An 18,723-nucleotide genomic window follows, 5' to 3' on the forward strand; every position below is an offset into this window, starting at 1 on the left:
TTTTTTCCTAGGCCCTTCCAGCCTTGGCCATCCTCAGGCTTTTCTAAGTGGTTCTCTCCTCGCCTTTCGAAACCGTGCAATCATCGTAAGCTATTTCTCCGGGTCCGGAAGCCTAGTACCGGGCTGGCAAACACTGGCTTGCCCCTCAGCTGCAACCCCCAAACTACGGGACTCGGAGCAGTTAAGAAACCGAGAGCCACTTTAGAAGGAGCCTAGGTCACAGGTCGCGCTCGATCGGGAGGTGGGGTTTGGGGGTCCGGGGTGGGCTGAGGCTGGCACCGCCCGGGCAGGGGCGGGGCGTCTCGGGCCGGCCCCGCCGGCTGGGGCTGCACGTGACCCGCGGCCCCACCTCCCGCCTGCTCCGCAGCGCCAGCTCGGCAGGCGCGGGGCGTGAGTCTCGAGTGAGACCCGCCAGGCTCCAACTCCGCAGAGCCGGGGCCGGCGGGCAGCAACTTTCTCCCCGGAGTGGCCGCGGCGGCGGCTGCTACCGTGGCAGGCCGAGCGGGAGCCGGGAGGAGGAAGGCGGTGGCTCCTTGTGCCCGCGCGGGCTGTCCAGCCCTCCGAGACCGCCAGCCCGCGGAGCCTCGTTCCCCCGGGCAGCCCCGGGCCCCTGCCTTATGTCCCGCAAGGCGAGCGAGAATGTGGAATACACGCTGCGGAGCTTGAGCAGCCTCATGGGCGAGCGCCGCAGGAAGCAGCAGGAGCCGGACGCGGCCAGCGCGGCCGGGGAGCGCAGCCTGCTGGCGGCCGCGGAGTCGAGCGCCAGCCTGCAGGGCGCGGGCGCGGGCGGCGGCGGCGGCGTCGGGGACCTGGAGCGCGCGGCGCGGCGGCAGTTCCAGCAGGACGAGACCCCCGCCTTCGTGTACGTGGTGGCAGTCTTCTCGGCGCTGGGCGGCTTCCTGTTCGGCTATGACACCGGGGTGGTGTCGGGGGCCATGCTGCTGCTCAAGCGGCAGCTCAGCCTGGACGCGATGTGGCAGGAGCTGCTCGTGTCCGGCACGGTGGGGGCGGCCGCCGTCTCGGCGCTGGCCGGCGGGGCCCTCAACGGCGTCTTCGGCCGCCGCGCCGCCATCCTGCTGGCCAGTGCCCTCTTCACCGCCGGCTCCGCGGTGCTGGCCGCGGCGAACAACAAGGAGACGCTGCTCGCCGGCCGCCTGGTTGTGGGGCTCGGCATCGGTGAGTTCCGGCTTCGCCAAGAGCGCCTGCGGGGCCCCTGGCGACTCCGCCCTTTGCCCCTGGTCGCTGCGTTCTTGTCCCCCCTTCAGGGTCCCCGTCGAGTGTGGCCAGCTCCCGAGGATGCTTCGCATCTCTTGCGCCTGTTCTGGGAGCCCATCTGTTTGTTAGTCCGGCCTCGCAGTCTGCCCCCGGGCTGGGGGTGGGGGTGGGGGAGCGCTGTGGTCTCCCCCGAGCCCACGTGGACCCTGTCGCCCACGGGCAAGTGAATCCGCGTGATCGTTGCCTCTCTAAGCCCTTCCCGGAACCGGCTCCTCACCAGCCGTTTCCTTGATTCAGCCCTACCTGATGTCTGTCTAAGAGCTTAGGAGGCAGGAGAGATATCTTTACTCTTCCAACGTTGGCTCACTTTTTCCTCCCCTGCTAGATAGACCCTTGCCTCTTCTAGTATTCCGATCTCCGAACCCAATCAGTCTTAAAAGATACAGTAAGAGAATTTGTAAAGTTCCTCAAGTCATCTGGACTCTCTTTGCTGCTCCTCACTTTCCTTCTCGACTCATTTATCTTTAGGGTAGAGTATTATTTTATTCTCTTCTTTTGAGTTTACTTTTTGTATTGCCTTTTTGCTTTCCTTCCCGCGCCCCCCCAAATAAATTCTTGACTTTTCTGTTTTTCTGACCTTTTCCTTTAAATCTGTATTCACCCATTCTCTTTTTTGTTTTGTCTCTCCTGCTTTCCCTTGGGTCTTGTTCACCTCCTAAATTCACTTTGAAACTATTCGCCCTGTGGATAAATGCCCAGCAAGGTAGATGTTTGCAGTTTTCTGCCAAAATGAAGGGATTGAGGTTCCCTTGGGATTGATTTTTCACCCTGGTTGCTGAGCAGGGGAGGTGCAGTTGGTAAGTTCTTGGCAGATGGAAGCTGTTTGGAATCTGCGCAGTATTATTAGAAAGCACTTTTGAGACAAAAGTGGGGGTTGAGACTTAAATCTCACTAGTAATTTTTGTAAGGCATGCCGCTGATGCTTTTTTATTGTTTCCTTTCATGATTCAGTTTCTTGTTTCCTTTAGGGTGCTGTTGAAGTGTTTCTTCCCTGTGGCTGGGGATTGATGAAAGAGCCCTTGAAACTAGGGCTCCTGGTGATCTGTCCATTCACCACTTGTTTGACGTTTATGCTTTTCACCTTTTCTCTGTAGACTCTATGGGGGAGAGAGCCCTATTTATACAACTCCACATGTAGGAACCGTAACCCGAAACCCAGCTCACTGCACTTTATATCCAGAATTGGTTATTACTGATTTCCCTTTCGTTTGTTGATTGCACTGTTAATTAGTGAAGCAGGGCAAGGCTCTCAGTTAAATGTTAAGTTGGCTTATTAAAGCCTAAAATGACCAAAAGGTACAATAGAAATGAAACCTCTCTGTAAGAAGTACCTAGTGCCTTCAGGATCCTCCTCTCAGCATTCTCTGCATGGGACAACAGATTACCTTTTTTTGTTTCTTCCGATATTGAAATAATGTAATTTTAGGTAGCAGGATTTGTGCAGTAAGACTGAGTCTTTTTTGTGATTTTGGAATTCAATACTGTTTTGCAGGGATCTCTCAGTGAAGTTTCCTAGTGTTTAGCTATGGCAAGTATTGGATATTTGGGTATTATGTTTAGTCTTTTATCTGATAGGAAAATCAAGCCCCTGTTGTGTGTTTAAGGGCCCTTTCCAGATGAGCAGAACAGTGAGGAACATTTATGCTTCAGTAAGAGTGGCTGGGCAGGGTTAGAGCAAGGTAGAACTAGCTAAGCTCTGTAGGAAAGGCTCACAGAGAGGGTTGTTAATTAAAAGAGGGTACAGTTACCCCAAGAGAGGAAAGCCTAAGCTCTTCCAGATGGAAATGGTATGTTGATAAGTAGTATTTTGACAGTAGAGATAAGGAAAGGACTTTCTAGGCCAAACCTGGGAATAAGCAAAGAAGGGAAACCATACGCCATACTTGAGGAACAAGGTGGATGCAGCAAAGAGGATGAAGCAAGGGGTAAGGTTGGAGAAAGGTCGGTGTGCAAGAGCAGCATGTGTGTCTCTGGCAGCAGGGTTGCTTGCCTGATATTGCAGCTAGTTCATTTAGTGCTGGTATGGCCTGTCTTGGAGAAGGAAAGGGCACTCCACTCCAGTCCTCTTGCCTGGAAAATCCCATGGACGGAGGAGCCTGGTGGGCTGCGGTCCATGGGGTCACTAAGAGTCTGACACGACTGAGCAACTTCACTTTCACTTTTCACTTTCATGCATTGGAGAAGGAAATGGCAACCCACTCCAGTGTTCTTGCCTGGAGAATCCCAGGGACGGGGGAGCCTGGTGGGCTGCGCAGGGTCGGACACGAGCAGCAGCAGCAGCATAGCCTGTCTTACTCATGGAGGAGCACCACTTAGACTGGAAGCCCTGATAGAAAGTTGCGTGAAAAGCTCTCCTCACTTATACAATGAAGAATGTTTTAAGGTTATAAACAGATTTTCAAAGAGGCCACGTTACACATCACCACCTTTCAAATTAGGATCTATGCGATGCTTGTACTTGTATTTGTAAAATTCTTAAAACTCACAAAGACTGGTAACCATTCAAAAAAGAAATTACAAATACTTTTAGCTACAAGGAAATGAGTCCTTAGGATGAGCATTTTTTTTTTTTTTTTTAGGGATACAAAATTAGTTTTACTTGTTTACTACACTGAATCTGAATTTATATCATGCTTTTTAAAGTAGTTAGATTTTGTGTGTCAGGAGGTTTTTGTTTCTTATTATCCTTTTGATATTTAGTAAATATTGAAGAATAACTTTGTGTCTTCTGGTATATTTGTCATGGAAATTTCTTTCTTCTACAGGTTTACCTCTGGTAAACATAAAGCCCATCAGGACAGGCATTTTTGTTCATTTTGTTCACCAATGTACAGTACTCTCAGCCTGCAGGAGGCACTTGTACTTGATGATTAAATGAGTGTATGGTGAGCAGAAGCATTAAAAAATTGCATTGCTGATAGGGTATCAAAGTATGTAAGGATTGTTATTTTTTTAGGGTATTGTAGAATACTTGAAAGACTCTATAAGGGTTTTAGTTTGTTCATTTCAGTTCAGCCGCTCAATCGTTTCCTACTCTTTGCAACCCCATGGACTGCAGCACATCAGGCTTCCCTGTCCCATCACCAACTCCTGGAGTTTACTTAAACTCATGTCCATTGAGTCAGTGATGCCATCAAACCATCTCATCCTCTGTCGTCCCCTTCTCCTCCCGCCTTCAATCTTTCCCAGCATCAGGGTCTTTTCCAATGAGTTAGTCCTTCACATCAGGTGGCCCAAGTACTGGAGCTTCAGCTTCAGCATCAGTCCTTCCAATGAATATTCAGGACTGATTTTCTTTATGACTGACTGGTTGGATCTCCTTGCAGTCCAAGGGACTCTCAAGAGTCTTCTCCAACACCACAGTTCAAAAACATCAATTCTTCCGTGCTCAGCTTTCTTTATGGTCCATCCATACATGACTATTGGAAAAACCATAGCTTTGACTAGACAAACCTTTGTTGGCAGAGTAATGTCTCTGCTTTTTAATATGCTGTCTAGGTTTGTCACAGCTTTTCTTCCAAGGAGCAAGCATCTTTTAATTTCATGGCTGCAGTCACCATCCGCAGTGACTTTGGAGCCCAAGAAGATAAAAGTCTGTCCTTGTTTCTCCATCTATTTGCCATGGAGTGATGGCATATAGATGGAGAGCATCACGATGAACCAAGCTAGTGGAGGTGATGGAATTTAGTTTGTAATAGTTTAATGAAATCATTTACTTGTTTAATAAATGCTGATTAAGTTTCATTATTGATTCTTTAACTTTTGGAGTAGTTAGATAAAAATTCCACCCTGGAGGTATTCATTCTCTAATGGAACAGAAAGGCCATCAACAAGCATTTAAAGTATAATAGAGGGTTCTATAACTCCCATGGGAAACAGAAGACTAAGCAGTTGCATTTTTGGGGAGGAAGAAAATAGAACAAATAATTAAGGAGGTTTTATGGAGATATTTAAATTGGGGTTTGGAGGGTGAGTAGGAGTTCAACAGATTTACAGAGATCCTTGAAAGAAGCTATTATTTTTTAGTGTTTTAGTATGGCATAGGTACCCTGCTGTTTTTACACATGTTATCTCATTTAATCCTTTTAGCTCTAGAAACAGGTCTCCTTTTTCTGGATGCATACCTCATAGATAGTGTGGGTTCCGGACCGCAGCTATAAGCTTACCCAGGTATTTCTTAAATGAGACTTGAAAGTCGGAATTACCCCTTGATCCATGTTAGCAGGATGTTATGTTAGCAGGCATTAAAGCAACATCCATCTTATACATCTTCAGAACTCTTGGGTAACCAGGTGCATTGTCAGTGAGCAGTAATATTTTGCAGGGAATCTTTTCTGAGCAGTAGGTCTCGATAGAGGGCTTGACATATTCAGGAAACCGTGTTGTAAACAGATGTGCTGTCATCCAGGCTTTGTTCCATTTGTAGAGCATAGGCAGGGTAGATGTAGCCTAATTCTTAAGGGCCCTGGGAGTTTTAGAATGGTAAATGAACATCGGTTTTGACTTAAAGTCACCAGCTGCATTAGCCCTTGACAAGAGGGCCAGCCTGTCCTTTGAAACCCTGAAGCCAGGTATTGACTTCTCTTATAGAAGTCCTAGAAGGAATCTTTTAATATAAGGCAGTTTCGTGTATGCTGAAAATCTGTTGTTTAGTGTAGCCGCCTTCATCACTTATCCTGACTGTGTCGTCTGGGTTCCTTGCTGCAGCTCCTCTGTCAGTTCTTGCGGCCTCACTTGTGCTTTTGTATTATGGAGAGGGTTTCTTTCCTTGAGCTTAATGAATCAACCTCTGCTAGCTTCACACTTCTGCATCCTTCTCACTTCTCTTAACCTTCATATAATTGAAGAGAGGCCCTTCTTGGTCTTCCCTAGTGGCTCAGATGGTAAAGAATCTGCCTTCAATGTGGGAGTCCTGGGTCGATTCCTGGGTCGTGTAGATCCCCTGGACCCACTCCAGTATTCTTGCCTGGAGGATTCCATGGACAGAGGAGCCTGGCGGGCTACAGCCCATGGGGTCACGAAGAGTTGGACAGGACTGAGCGACTGAGTGCACACAAAGGCCCTTCTCTGGATTAGGCTTTGGCTTAAGGAAATATTTTAGCTGGTTTGATCATCTGTCAGACCACTACAGCTTTCTCTGAATTAGCAGTAGGGCTGTTTTGCTTTCTTATCATTCTTGTATTCACCAGAGTTCAGTTCAGTTCAGTTCAGCCGCGCAGTTGTGTCCGACTCTTTGTGACCCCATGGACTGCAATACACCAGGCCTCCCTGTCCATCACCAACTCCTGGAGTTTACTCATAAACTCATGTCCATCAAGTCAGTGATGCCATCAAACCATCTCATCCTCTGTTGTCCCCTTCTCCTCCCGCCTTCAATCTTTCCCAGCATCAGGGTCTTTTCCAGTGAGTCAGTTCTTCACATCAGGTGGCCAAAGTATTGGAGCTTCAGCTTCAGCATCAGTTCTTCCAATGAATATTCAGGACTGATTTCATTTATGACTGACTGGTTGGATCTCCTTGCAGTCCAAGGGACTCTCAAGAGTCTTCTCCAACACCGCAGTTCAAAAACATCAATTCTTCCGTGCTCAGCTTTCTTTATAGTCCAACTCTCACATCCATACATGACTATTGGAAAAACCATAGCTTTGATTAGACGGACCTGTGTCGGCAAAGTAATATCTCTGCTTTTTAATATGCTGTCTAGGTTGGTCATAGCTTTTCTTCCAAGGAGCAAGCGTCTTTTAAAATTTCATGGCTGCAGTCACCATCCACAGTGATTTTGGAGCCCCCCAAAATAAAGTCTCTCACTGTTTCCATTGTTTCTCCATCTATTTGCCATGGAGTAATGGGACCAGATGCCATGATCTTAGTTTTTTGAATGTTGAGTTTTAAACCAGCATTTTCACTCTCCTCTTTCAGTTTCATCAAGAGGCTCTTTAGTTCCTTTTCACTTTCTGCCCTAAGGGTGGTGTCATCTGTGTATCTGAGGTTATTGATATTTCTCCTGGCACTCTTGAGTCCAGCTTGTGCTTTATCCAGCCCAGTATTTCGCATGATGTACTCTGCATATAAGTTAAATAAGCAGGGTGACAATATACAGCCTTGACATACTCCTTTCCCTATTTGGAACCAGTCTGTTGTTCCATGTCCAGTTCTAACTGTTGCTTCCTGACCTGCATACAGATTTCTCAAGAGGCAGGTCAGGTGGTCTGGTATTCCCATCTCTAAGAATTTTCCACAGTTTGTTGTGATCTATACAGTCAAAGTCTTTGGCGTAATCAATAATTCAGAAGTAGATTTTTTCTGGAATTCGGTTTGCTTTTTCTATGATCCAGTGGATGTTGGCAATGTGATCTCTGGTTCCTCTGCCTTTTCTAAATCCAGCTTGAACATCTGGAAGTTCATGGTTCATGTGCTGTTGAAGCCTGGCTTGGAGAATTTTATTCACTGGAGTAGTACTTGTAATGTCCTTCTACTTTGCCGTTGCAGTTTGGCTCACTGGTGCAAAGGCCTAGCTTGTGGCGTGTCTTGGCTTGAGTCGTGCCTTCCTCACTGAGTTTAGTCACTTCTAGCTTTCATTTAAAGTAAGAGACCTGTGATTCTTCTCTTCACTCTGACACTTAGAAACTGTTAAACGCAGGGATGTTAATTGGACTAATTTAAGTATTGTGTGTCTCTGGGAAACAGGGAGGCCTGGGAGATGGGGAGAGAGGCTGGGGAGCCAGTGGTTCCTGAAGCAATCAGAACAGACACAACGTTCCCATCTTCTGTGGTCTGGTTTGTGGCGCCACAAAACAATTGCTTTAGTAACATCAAAGATCGCTGATTGTCGTTCATCGTAACAATTATAATCATAATGAAAGAGTTGGAAATATTGTGAGAATTACCAGAATGTGACCCAGAGACTTGAAGTAAGCAAGTACTACTGGAAAAATAGTGCCAATAGACTTGTTCCATCAAGGGTTGCCACAGACCTTCATTTTGTAAAACATTTAGTGTCTTTAAAGCCCAGTAAAGCAAGGTATGCAATAAAATAAGTTATAGCAGTTAAATGATGAGGACACTAATGTAAAATCAGAATGAAAAAAACAGAACCTTGGAGTCTTTTGCTCTTTTCAGTTAGTGAGTGTTTAAGCTCGAGTAACCAGTGAGTGTAAAGACACCAAAAAGTACAAGCAGTTTATGAAGCAAAAAGTGACTGAAGGGTGGTGATGGGTCAGTCATGACCCTGGAATAATCTTTGTGGGAGGATTAGGCTGAATAGGGTTTAGTAGGTGTTGGCTATGCAGGGACCGTCTTTGGGGATTTTCAGTTGTAAATGATACCAGATTAATATCCGTTGAATCTTTTTTTTAATTTTATTTTAAACCATTCTGCTTTTAAACTTTCACTTTTTCCTTCAAACTTCTGTCAACCTCCCCAAATGCAGGAGGCTGCAAATAAGAAAAAAAGTTAATTTAGGGTCTTAAGAGCTGTGATTCGGTATATACAGAATCCGGTAACCCTGAAAGAGTGTTCCAAGGAAGAGAAAGAATTAAGTAAAGGCAAAAGATCATGAGGTTTCTAAAAGTTGCCTGGTAAGATTTGTGATTGTGGCCATTCAAGGTGGAAAGTATCGATCCTTAAGAAATCAGTAGAATTAGAGTGCCTGCGTGCTCAGTGGCTAATTTGCGCCTGATTCTTTATGACCCCATGGACTGTAGCCCGCCAGGTTCCTCTGTCCATGGGATTTCTCAGACAGGGATACTGGAGTGGGTTGCGATTTCCTTCTCCAGGGCATCTTCCCGACCCAGGGATTGAACCTGCATTTCCTGCATTGACAGGTGGGTTCTTTACCACTGAGGCACCAAGGAAGCCCCTAGAATTAGAGTAAGGGTCCATTAAGTATCTTGAGTTCCTGGCTGGTGTTCTGTGTGACTTTGCCAGGTCAAAGTCAGATTCCCTCCAGGCTGAGAAATGCATTTGCTTAATGGCTGCCAGCTCTATTTAAAAGAGCTCTCTTAACAGTACTGACTCAATTTTGATTCTCCTTTGACACCTCTTGCTTCTTTGAATTTTGTAGTATTAGAAGTCCTTTGCTGAGATAGTTACTACTGGGTGGCTAAAACATGCAGTCATGAATTACTGAAATAGGAGGAGTAACAGGACCCTTCAACAGAATCTCTGAAAAACATAAAAGATACCAAGCTGTAGAGTATAATTGTTCAATCTATAATTAGAATGTATAAATATATTGAGAATCAGTGATTCATGTAAAAGAAGCATCAGAAATCAGAGGTTTCTGATTTATTTTATGGGTTCATTTTCCTTGACTAGTTACAGCAAAATTAGCTTATTGCATACCCATTCTGAAAATGGCGTTGTTTACGTTTTGGTTTCATCAGAGGTTCTTTTGGTTCGTCTGGTCTCATCCTTGTCTTAAGTCCTGGGACCAGGCTTTTGCCAATGTTCCTGCTCTACTACTTGACACCAGACTTTTTTAACTTGAAGACTCAAATTTCAAATAGACACAGATTTGTAAACTCAAGAGTTTATTGTATTTCTCCACTGTAATCTTATTTTTATATCCTTTGTACAGTTACTGGTTTCTATCCTTGGGTTAGGAAGATCCCTTGGGGTAGAGAAGGCTACCCACTCCAGTATTCTGGCCTGGAGAATTCCATATATATATATGGAGTGTAGTCCATGGGGTCTCAAAGAGTCGGGCATGACTGAGTGACTTTCACTTTCACTTATACAGTTATATTTTTTATGAGTTTATTTAGCAAAGTTATACCTACAATCAGAGTTTTCAGGTATGGCTAGGTACAAAAGGATTGAAAGAGTGTGAGTTTGCGCATTTTGCTTCATTTGATTGTTGTCTGTGATCTTATATCTCTCATGCATAACACACAGACAAGGTTGCTGTGAAGAAGCAGAGTATAAGAACGTAAAACTATTAGCATTGTTAGCATGTCCATAGCCAAAAAGCACAGAATGTGATTTCGCCCTTTTCCTATGGCGTTGGCATTTACTGCTAATTATAGGTGATGATTTAGCATCTGTGTGGGGCATATCAAAGAGTGTCCCGATTCAGACATTTACTGGTGTTCAAAACCTTTACCGAGAATGGACTTGTTAATCTATACAGCACTGGGTTTGCTGAATTCATCTTAACTTCACACCAGTTTCTTCTCTGTCGCCCTCTGTGCCAGTACTGTCTCTACTGGACCACTGTTTGCAGCTGCTTTGCAGCTTTTAATGAGTATGTTATGGCCTATTGAGTAATACTTTTCAAAAATATCAGTCTTTTTTTCAAAGAGTACTTTGAACTTGTGTCCTTTAATGCAAAGCAAATTTAAAATCTTGTTTGATTAAAAAGTCATGCAATGCTGAGACTAATATCAATGAAAAATTTATTTAAGGTAAATAAAGTTAGAATCAGACAGATTTTTAGATAATCAGCTAGTATTTTTTTTTTTTTTTTGTAACCAACTTTGTTCCCTTCCCCAGCCCCCACAATTTGTTTCAGTTTTATGTTCTTTTAAAGCAGAATTTCTGTATTGGATTTATGCTCTCTACTGGTATGCAACTGACAGGTCAAGTAAAGCTTCATTTGACCTCTCTTTCCTTGTTTCATAAACATTATGTGCAATGCCCAACCCCTCTTTAACTCCACCCTTTTATGTCTGCTGGAGTTGACAGTATAGAGTTACAGTGAGAATTATGACCTAATTATGTTTGCCTGGTAGTATTGCGTGGCCCTCCTTGCGTGAGCTGTCAGTGAGATGACGTGAGTGTTAATGTGAGTTCTGTGATGTTGTTCATATGACTTCTGTCTTAAACATTTTTCTTTTTCATCCATCCATACTTCCCTCTTCTGTATTTTAAGCTCAAAGTAAGAACATAGTCTGATTCACACTAATGTCTTTGGGTTTAATACCTCTGGTGATGTAGAACCTGCTGGTAGATCTCACATAGCAAGCAGTCTTCACCGTCTTTACTCAAAAGCGCATAATACTGTTTTTCTTTTTTCTTCCTGATTGAACTTGGTACCTTTATGCCTCCTTCCTGTATTCACCTCTTTTCATTTCCTTGCTTTTCTTTTTCTTTGACTTCATAGTGAAGAGGAAGCAACACTTTTATAGAGGAAACTTTCATTGAAGGAAAGTCTGTACTCAGCAGAAAACCCCAAAACATTTTCCACATATGAAATTTAACTTCCCTGGATGTATAGAGGAAACAAAATAGCCAAGTGTTACAGATAAGTCTAAACTCAAGTGGGGAGACAGCATGATTCACACTTAGGTCTTTTATTAAATATTGGTGCCATTGTTTAGAATGGTGTGTTCTGGAATATGTGTCTAAATCCACACAGCTGAAGCCTCGTTTCACAACAGGCTGAGCAGTGTGCTGGGGCCCCCAGGACCACAGTGCCCAGCATCACGGTGGAACCAGCATCCTTCTCTACTGATTTTAGTATCTCCCTAGTCACTTCAAGGCAGAACGTGACTTGGAAATTAATTTAGCTGCCAACACCCTGGGAGTGATACCTTAACTTTCATGTACTGCTTACTCTGTGCCAAATACTCTTTTAAATATTTTACTTATATTCATATAATTTTCATAATAACCTGGTGAGATAACACTATTACCAGCACACTTCATTGTGCTTTACAGATGATTGTGCTTTTTACAGAATGAAGTTTTGTGGCATTCCCGCATTGAGTTCATCAGTGCCATTTCACCAGTGTATTTGCTCACTTTGTGTCCATTTGTCACATTTTGGTAATTGTTGCAATATTTCAAGCTTTTTCATTTTTATTATATTTGTTATGATGACTTGTGATCAGTGATCTTTTGTTACCATTGGAAAAGATTAGAACTTGGTGGAGGCTCAGATAATGATTAATGTTTTTCAGCAATAAAGTTTAAAAATATATATATATGTATTATTGAAGTATAGTTGACTTACAGTGTTTCAGGTACACAGCAAGGCAATTCACTTATACAAATACAAAAAACCATATGTTATTTTTGAAATTATTTTCCATCATAGGTTATAACAAGATATTGACTATAGTTCCCTATGCTATACAGTAAACCTTTGTTGCTTATTGCATATCTATTTTTAAATCAGATCTAGCATTCTGTTCATACTATGTCAAACAAGTGGAATCAAAATGTCATATTTTTTAGGCAAAAAATCATAAGTTTTCTAAAACATATATATTATATATATTTATATTTATACACAAAATCTTTTCTGCTACAGTTAATAAGCCTTGAGAAAGAACATCCAAAAAAAAAGAGAAATTGGAGAACATAAACTAAAGAAATGGGAGCACTGAATATGAAATAGAAAAAGTGAAACAAACTAGATAAAAGTAAAAATCATCATAGAGTCCAGTTGTTTTTATTTTTATTTTTATTTTTTCATTTATTTTTATTAGTTGGAGGCTAATTACTTTACAATATTGTAGCGGTTTTTGCCATACATTGACATGAATCAGCCACGGATTTACATGTGTTCCCCATCCCGATGTTTTTAAACATGACTGCTCATTAGAAACATCTGGAGCTCTGGAGAAGAAAATTAATACCTGAGCATTTGTAGTTTTCAAAAAATTTCAAGATAATGTTGATATGCATCTGGATTTTAAAAAGTCATTACAGGTTTTTCTATTAGATCCTAGTTCTGTGATAGAGTTCTGTTATTTTTCTGTTGCCCAATCATGATGCAGTGGTATTAAGTGAGTAATAGTTACATAATCACAGTAGTAAAAGATGCTCATCAGTTTTCACAATCAATAGCCAGACAAAAAAATAATAAACGATAATTAACAATTGCAGGCCATAATGGGAACATGAGTAACTTTAACAATATAAAATAAATACATACCATTTGGGGGCGGGTGGGTCAAGCAGAGTGATGTGATAAGTGGAAGTGCATACATGCACATGTTTTCATCAACCCAGCCAGAGTATGTCTTTTGGTTGGTGCATTTAATCCATTTACATTTAGGTTAATTATCAATATCTATGATCCTGTTATCATTTTCTTAATTGTTTTGGGTTTATTTTCAGTAGGTCTTTTCCTTCTCTTGTGTTTGCTGCCTAGAGAAGTTCCTTCAGCATTTGTTGTAAAGCTGGTTGGGTGGTGCCGAATTCTCTTTAACTTTTGCTTGTCTGTAAAGCTTTTGATTTCTCCATCAAATCTGAATAAAGTCTTGCTGAGTAGATTATTCTTGGTTATAGGCTCTTCCCTTTCATCACTTTGAATATATCATGCCATTCCCTTTTGGCTTGTAGAGTTTCTGTTGAGAAATCAGCTGAGAGCCTGATGGGAGTTCCCTTGTATGCTATTTGTTATTTTTCCCTTGTTGCTTTTAATATTTTCTCTCTGTCTTTAATTTTTGTCAGTTTGATTACTGTGTGTCTTGGTGTGTTCCTCCGTGGGTTTATCCTGCCTGGGCTCTCTGTGCTTCCTGGACGTGGTTAACTATTTCCTTTCCCATGTGAGGGAAGTTTTCAGCTATTATCTCTTCAAATATTTTCTCAGGTCCTTTCTTTCTCTCTCCTTCTGGTCCCCTAAAATGCGAATGTTGGTGTGCTTATTGTTGTCCCAGGGGGTTCTTAGGCTATCTTCATTTCTTTTTTTTCTATATTCTGTTCTGTGGCAGTGATTTCCACCATTCTATCCTCCAGGTCATTTATCCGTTCTTCTGCCTCAGTTATTCTGCTGTTGATTCCTTCTAGTGTGTTATTCATTTCTGTTGTTTGTTCTTTAGTTCTTTTCTAGGTCTTTGGTAAATATTTCTTACATCTTCTCAATCTTTGCCTCCATTGTTTTCGCAAGATCCTAGATCATCTTCACTATCATTATTCTGTATTCTTTTTTCTGGAAGGTTGCCTCTCTGCACTTCATTTAGTTGTTTCTCTTCATTTCTCTTCATTTAGTTTCATTTAGTTTCTCTTCATTTAGTTGTTTCCCTTCATCTGGGACAAAACTTTATGCTTTTTCATCGTGATTGACTTTCTGTACTATGGTTTTTGTTTTAGGTGCTGTGACTGCTGCTGCTTGTTTCTTCTGCCTGCCCTCTGATCAGAGGCTTGTGTAAGCTTCCTGATGGGAGGCATTGTAATGAGAAAAACTGGGTCTTGCTCTGGTGGGCAGGGCTTTGCTCAGTTCAGTTCAGTTGCTTCGTCGTGTCCCACTCTTTGCGACCCCATGACTGCAGCACGCCAGGGCTTCCTGTCCATCAACAACTCCCGGAGTTTACTCAAATTCATGTCCATTGAGTTGGTGATGCCATCCAACCATCTCATCCTCTGTTGTCCCCTTCCCCTCCCGCCTTCAATCTTTCCCAGCATCGGGGTCTTTTCCAGTGAGTCAGCTCTTTGCATCAGGTGGCCAAAGTAGTGGAGTTTCAGCTTCAACATCAGTCCTTCCAATCAACACCCAGGACTGATCTCCTTTAGGATGGACTGGTTGGATTTCCTTGCAGTCCAAGGGATTCTCAAGAGTCTTCTCCAGCATCACAGTTCAAAAGCATCAATTCTTCGGTGCTCAGCTTTCTTTATAGTCCAACTCTCACATCCATACATGACCACTGGAAAAACCATAGCTTTGACTAGATGGACCTTTGTTGGCAGAATAATGTCTCTGCTTCTTAATGTGCTGTCTATGTTGGTCATAGCTTTTCTTCCAAGGAGCCAGCGTCTTTTAAAATTTCATGGCTGCAGTCACCGTCTGCAGTGATTTTGGAGTGCAGAAGAATAAAGTCTGTCATGTTTCCATTGTTGCCCCATCTATTTCCCATGAAGTGATGGGACCAGATGCCATGATCTTAGTTTCCTAAAGGTTGAGTTTTAAGCCAACTTTTTCACTCTCCTCTTTCACTTTCATCAAGAGGCTTTTTAGTTCCTCTTCACTTTCTGCCATAAGGGTGGTGTCATCTGCATATCTGAGGTTATTGATATTTCTCCTGGCAGTCTTGATTCCACCTTGTGCTTTATCCAGCCCAGCGTTTCTCATGATGTACTCTGCATATAAATTAAATAAGCAGGGTGACAATTTATAGCCTTGATGTACTCCTTTCCCTGTTTGGAACCAGTCTGTTGTTCCATGTCCAGTTCTAGCTGTTGCTTCCTGACATACAGATTTCTCAAGAGGCAGGTCATGTGGACTGGTATTCCCATCTCTTTCAGAATTTTCCACAGTTTGTTGTGATCCACACAGTCAAAGGCTTTGGCATAGTCAATAAAGCAGAAATAGATGTTTTTCTGGAACTCTCTTGCTTTTCCAGTGATCCAGAAGATGTTGGCAATGTGATGTCTGGTTTCTCTGCCTTTTCTGAATCCAATTTGAACACCTGGAAGTTCATGGTTCATGTACTGTTGAAGCCTGGCCTGGAGAATTTTGAGCATTACTTTACTAGCGTGTGAGATGAGTGCAGTTGTGTGGTAGTTTGAGGATTCTTTGGCATTGCCTTTCTTTGGGATTGCAATGAAAACTGATCTTTTCCTGTCCTGTGGCCACTGCTGAGTTTTCCAAATTTGCTGGCATATTGAGTGCAGCACTTTCACAGCATCATTTTTTAGGATTTGAAATAACTCAACTAGAATTCCATCACCTCCACTAGCTTTGTTGGTAGTGATGCTTCCTAAGGCCTACTTGACTTGGCATTCCAGGATGTCCTGCTTTAGGTGAGTGATCACACCACTGAGGTTATCTGGGTTGTGAAGATCTCTTTTGTACAGTTCTTCTGTGTATTCTTGCCACCTCTTAATATCTTCTGTTTCTGTTAGGTCCATACCATTTCTGTCCCTTATTGTGCCCATCTTTGCATGAAGTGTTCTGTTGGTATCTCTAATTTTCTTGACGAGATCTCTAGTCTTTCCCATTCTGTTGTTTTCCTCTATTTCTTTGCACTGATCATTGAGGAAGGCTTTTGTATCTCTCCTTTCTATTCTTTGGAACTCTGCATTCAGATTGGGTATGTCTTTCCTTTTCTCTTTTGCCTTTTGCTTCTCTTTTCACAGCTATTTGTAAGGTCTCCTCAGACAGCCATTTTGCTTTTTTGCATTTCTTTTTCTTGGGGATGGTCTTGATCCCTGCCTCCTGTATAGTGTCACGAACCTCTGTCCATAGTTCTTCAGGCACTCTATCAGATCTAGCCCCTTGAATCTATTTCTCACTTCTACTATGTAATCGTAAGGGATTTGATTTTGATCATACCTGAATGGTCTAATGGTTTTCCCTACTTTATTCAGTTTAAGTCAGAATTTGACAATAAAAGAGTTCATGACCCAAACCATAGTCAGCTCCTGGTCTTATTTTGCTGACTGTATAGAGCTTCTCCATGTTTGGCTGCAAAGACTATAATCAGTCTGATTTTGGTATTGACCATCTGGTGATGTCCGTGTATAGAGTCTTCTTTTGTTTTGTTGGAAGAAAGTGTTTGCTATGACCAGTGTATTCTCTTGGCAAAAGTCCATTAGCCTTTGTCCTGCTTCATTCTGTACTCCAAGGGCAAATTTGCCTGTTACTCCAGACATTTCTTGACTTCCTACTTTTGCATTCCAATCTCCTCTAAGGGAAAGGACATTTTGTTTTCAGTGTTAGTTCTAGAAGGTCTTGTAGGTCTTCATAGAACCATTCAACTTCAGCTTCTTCAGCATTACTGGTTGGGGCATAGACTTGGATTACTGTGATATTGAATGGTTTCCCTTGGAAATGAACAGAGATTATTCTGTTGTTTTTGAGATTGCATTCAAGTACTGCATCAGTCTCTTTTGTTGACTGTGATGGCTGCTCCATTTCTTCTAAGGGATTCTTGCCCACAGTAGTAGATATAATGGTCATCTGAGTTAAATTCACCCATTCTAGTCTATTTTAGTTCGCTGATTCCTAAAATGTGGACGTTTACTCTTGTCATCTCCTGTTTGACCACTTCCAATTTGCCTTGATTCATGGACCTAATATTCCAGGTTCCTATGCAATATTGCTCTTTAAAGCATCAGACTTTGCTTCTGTCACCAGCCACATCCACAACTGGGTGTAGTTTTTGCTTTGGCTGTCTCTTCGTTCTTTCTGGAGTTATTTCTCTAGTGATGTCCAGTAGCATATTGGGCACCTACCGACCTAGGGAGTTTATCTTTCAGTGTTCTATCTTTTTGCCTTTTCATACTGTTCATGGGATTCTTAAGGCAAGAATACTGAAGTGGTTTGCCATTCCCTTCTCCGGTGGACCATGTTTTGTCAGAACCCTCCTCCATTACCCGTCCATCTTGGGTGGCCCTACATGGCATGGCTCATAGTTTCATTGAGTTAGACAAGGCTGCAGTCCATGTGAGCAGATTGGTTAGTTTTCTGTGATTTTTGTCTTCAGTCTGTCTGCCCTTTGATGAAGAAGGGTAAGAGGCTTATGGAAGCTTCCTGATGGGAGAGACTGGCTGAGGGGGAAACTGGGTCTTGTTCTGATGGGCGGGGTCATGCTCATTAAATCTTTAATCCAATTTTCTGTTGATGGGTGGGGCTGTGTTACTTCCCTGTTATTTACCTCGGGCCAAACTATGGTGGAGGTAATGAAAATACGGGGACCTCCTTCAAAAGGTCCCAAGCAGGCACTGCTACACTCAATGCCCCCAGCCCTGCAGCAGGCCGCTGCGGACCCACGCCTCTGTTGGAGACTCCTGGGCACTCATGGGCAAGTCTGTGTCAGCCTCTTGTGGGGTCACTGCTCCTTTCTCCTGGGCACTCTGGAAGACATACTGCCTGGACTCACACTCTGGCTGCAAACTTAACTACCTGGGTGATTGTGTCAGGTCTTGTGTTTTAGTTTCCTCTTCTGTAAAATGGTGATAAGACCTACCTCCTAGGGTAGTTTTGAGAATTAAATGAATTCATTTTTATAAACATGCTTTTAAAGTTCTTGGCAAAGTTAAGGTGTCAGTGTTTGTTAAACATTCACCCGTAAGATGTGTAACCTTGGGCATTTACTACTGTGTTCCTCAGTTTCCATGTGTCTAAAATGAGTGTTATGATAGTACTTAGAAAATAGGGTTGTGGTAGTAATTAAGTGAGCTAATCCATGTAAAATATCTGTCAGTTAATGGTAATTCTTGGTATCAGCTGTACCATCCTGATCATGGCCTTAGCATGTTTTGTAATCAATGGGAATTAAATAATCCTTGTATTTCTTTATCATAACAGATGGGTAAAAATTCCGTAATATAAATTGAATAGTGAAACTTGAAAGACAGAGTGAATAGTTTAAAAGTGTGGCAGTACGCTTTCTTTCCTGCAATGCACAAGACCTGGGTTTGATCCCTGGGTCAGGAAGATCCCCTGGAGAAGAGAATGGCTACCCACTCCAGTATTTTTGCCTGGAGAATTTCATGGACATGAGGCAGGCTACAGACCATGTGGTTGCAAAGAGTTGGACATGAATGAGTGATTAACAC

The 18,723-nt window shown here is 42.8% G+C and overlaps 1 protein-coding gene across 1 annotated transcript in view; it reads left to right on the forward strand.

Moving 5' to 3' along the window:
• Nucleotides 1-397: 397 nt before the first annotated feature.
• Nucleotides 398-18,723, forward strand: part of SLC2A13 (solute carrier family 2 member 13) — a 495,370-nt gene continuing 477,044 nt past the window's right edge. Inside the window, exon 1 of the mRNA XM_061129885.1 lies at nucleotides 398-1,176. Coding sequence (XP_060985868.1) covers nucleotides 618-1,176 — 559 coding nt within the window. The 5' untranslated portion in view covers nucleotides 398-617. The remainder of the gene's footprint in view (nucleotides 1,177-18,723) is intronic.

This window comes from Dama dama, chromosome 3, assembly GCF_033118175.1.
Source record: "Dama dama isolate Ldn47 chromosome 3, ASM3311817v1, whole genome shotgun sequence".
Taxonomy (NCBI): domain Eukaryota; kingdom Metazoa; phylum Chordata; class Mammalia; order Artiodactyla; family Cervidae; genus Dama; species Dama dama.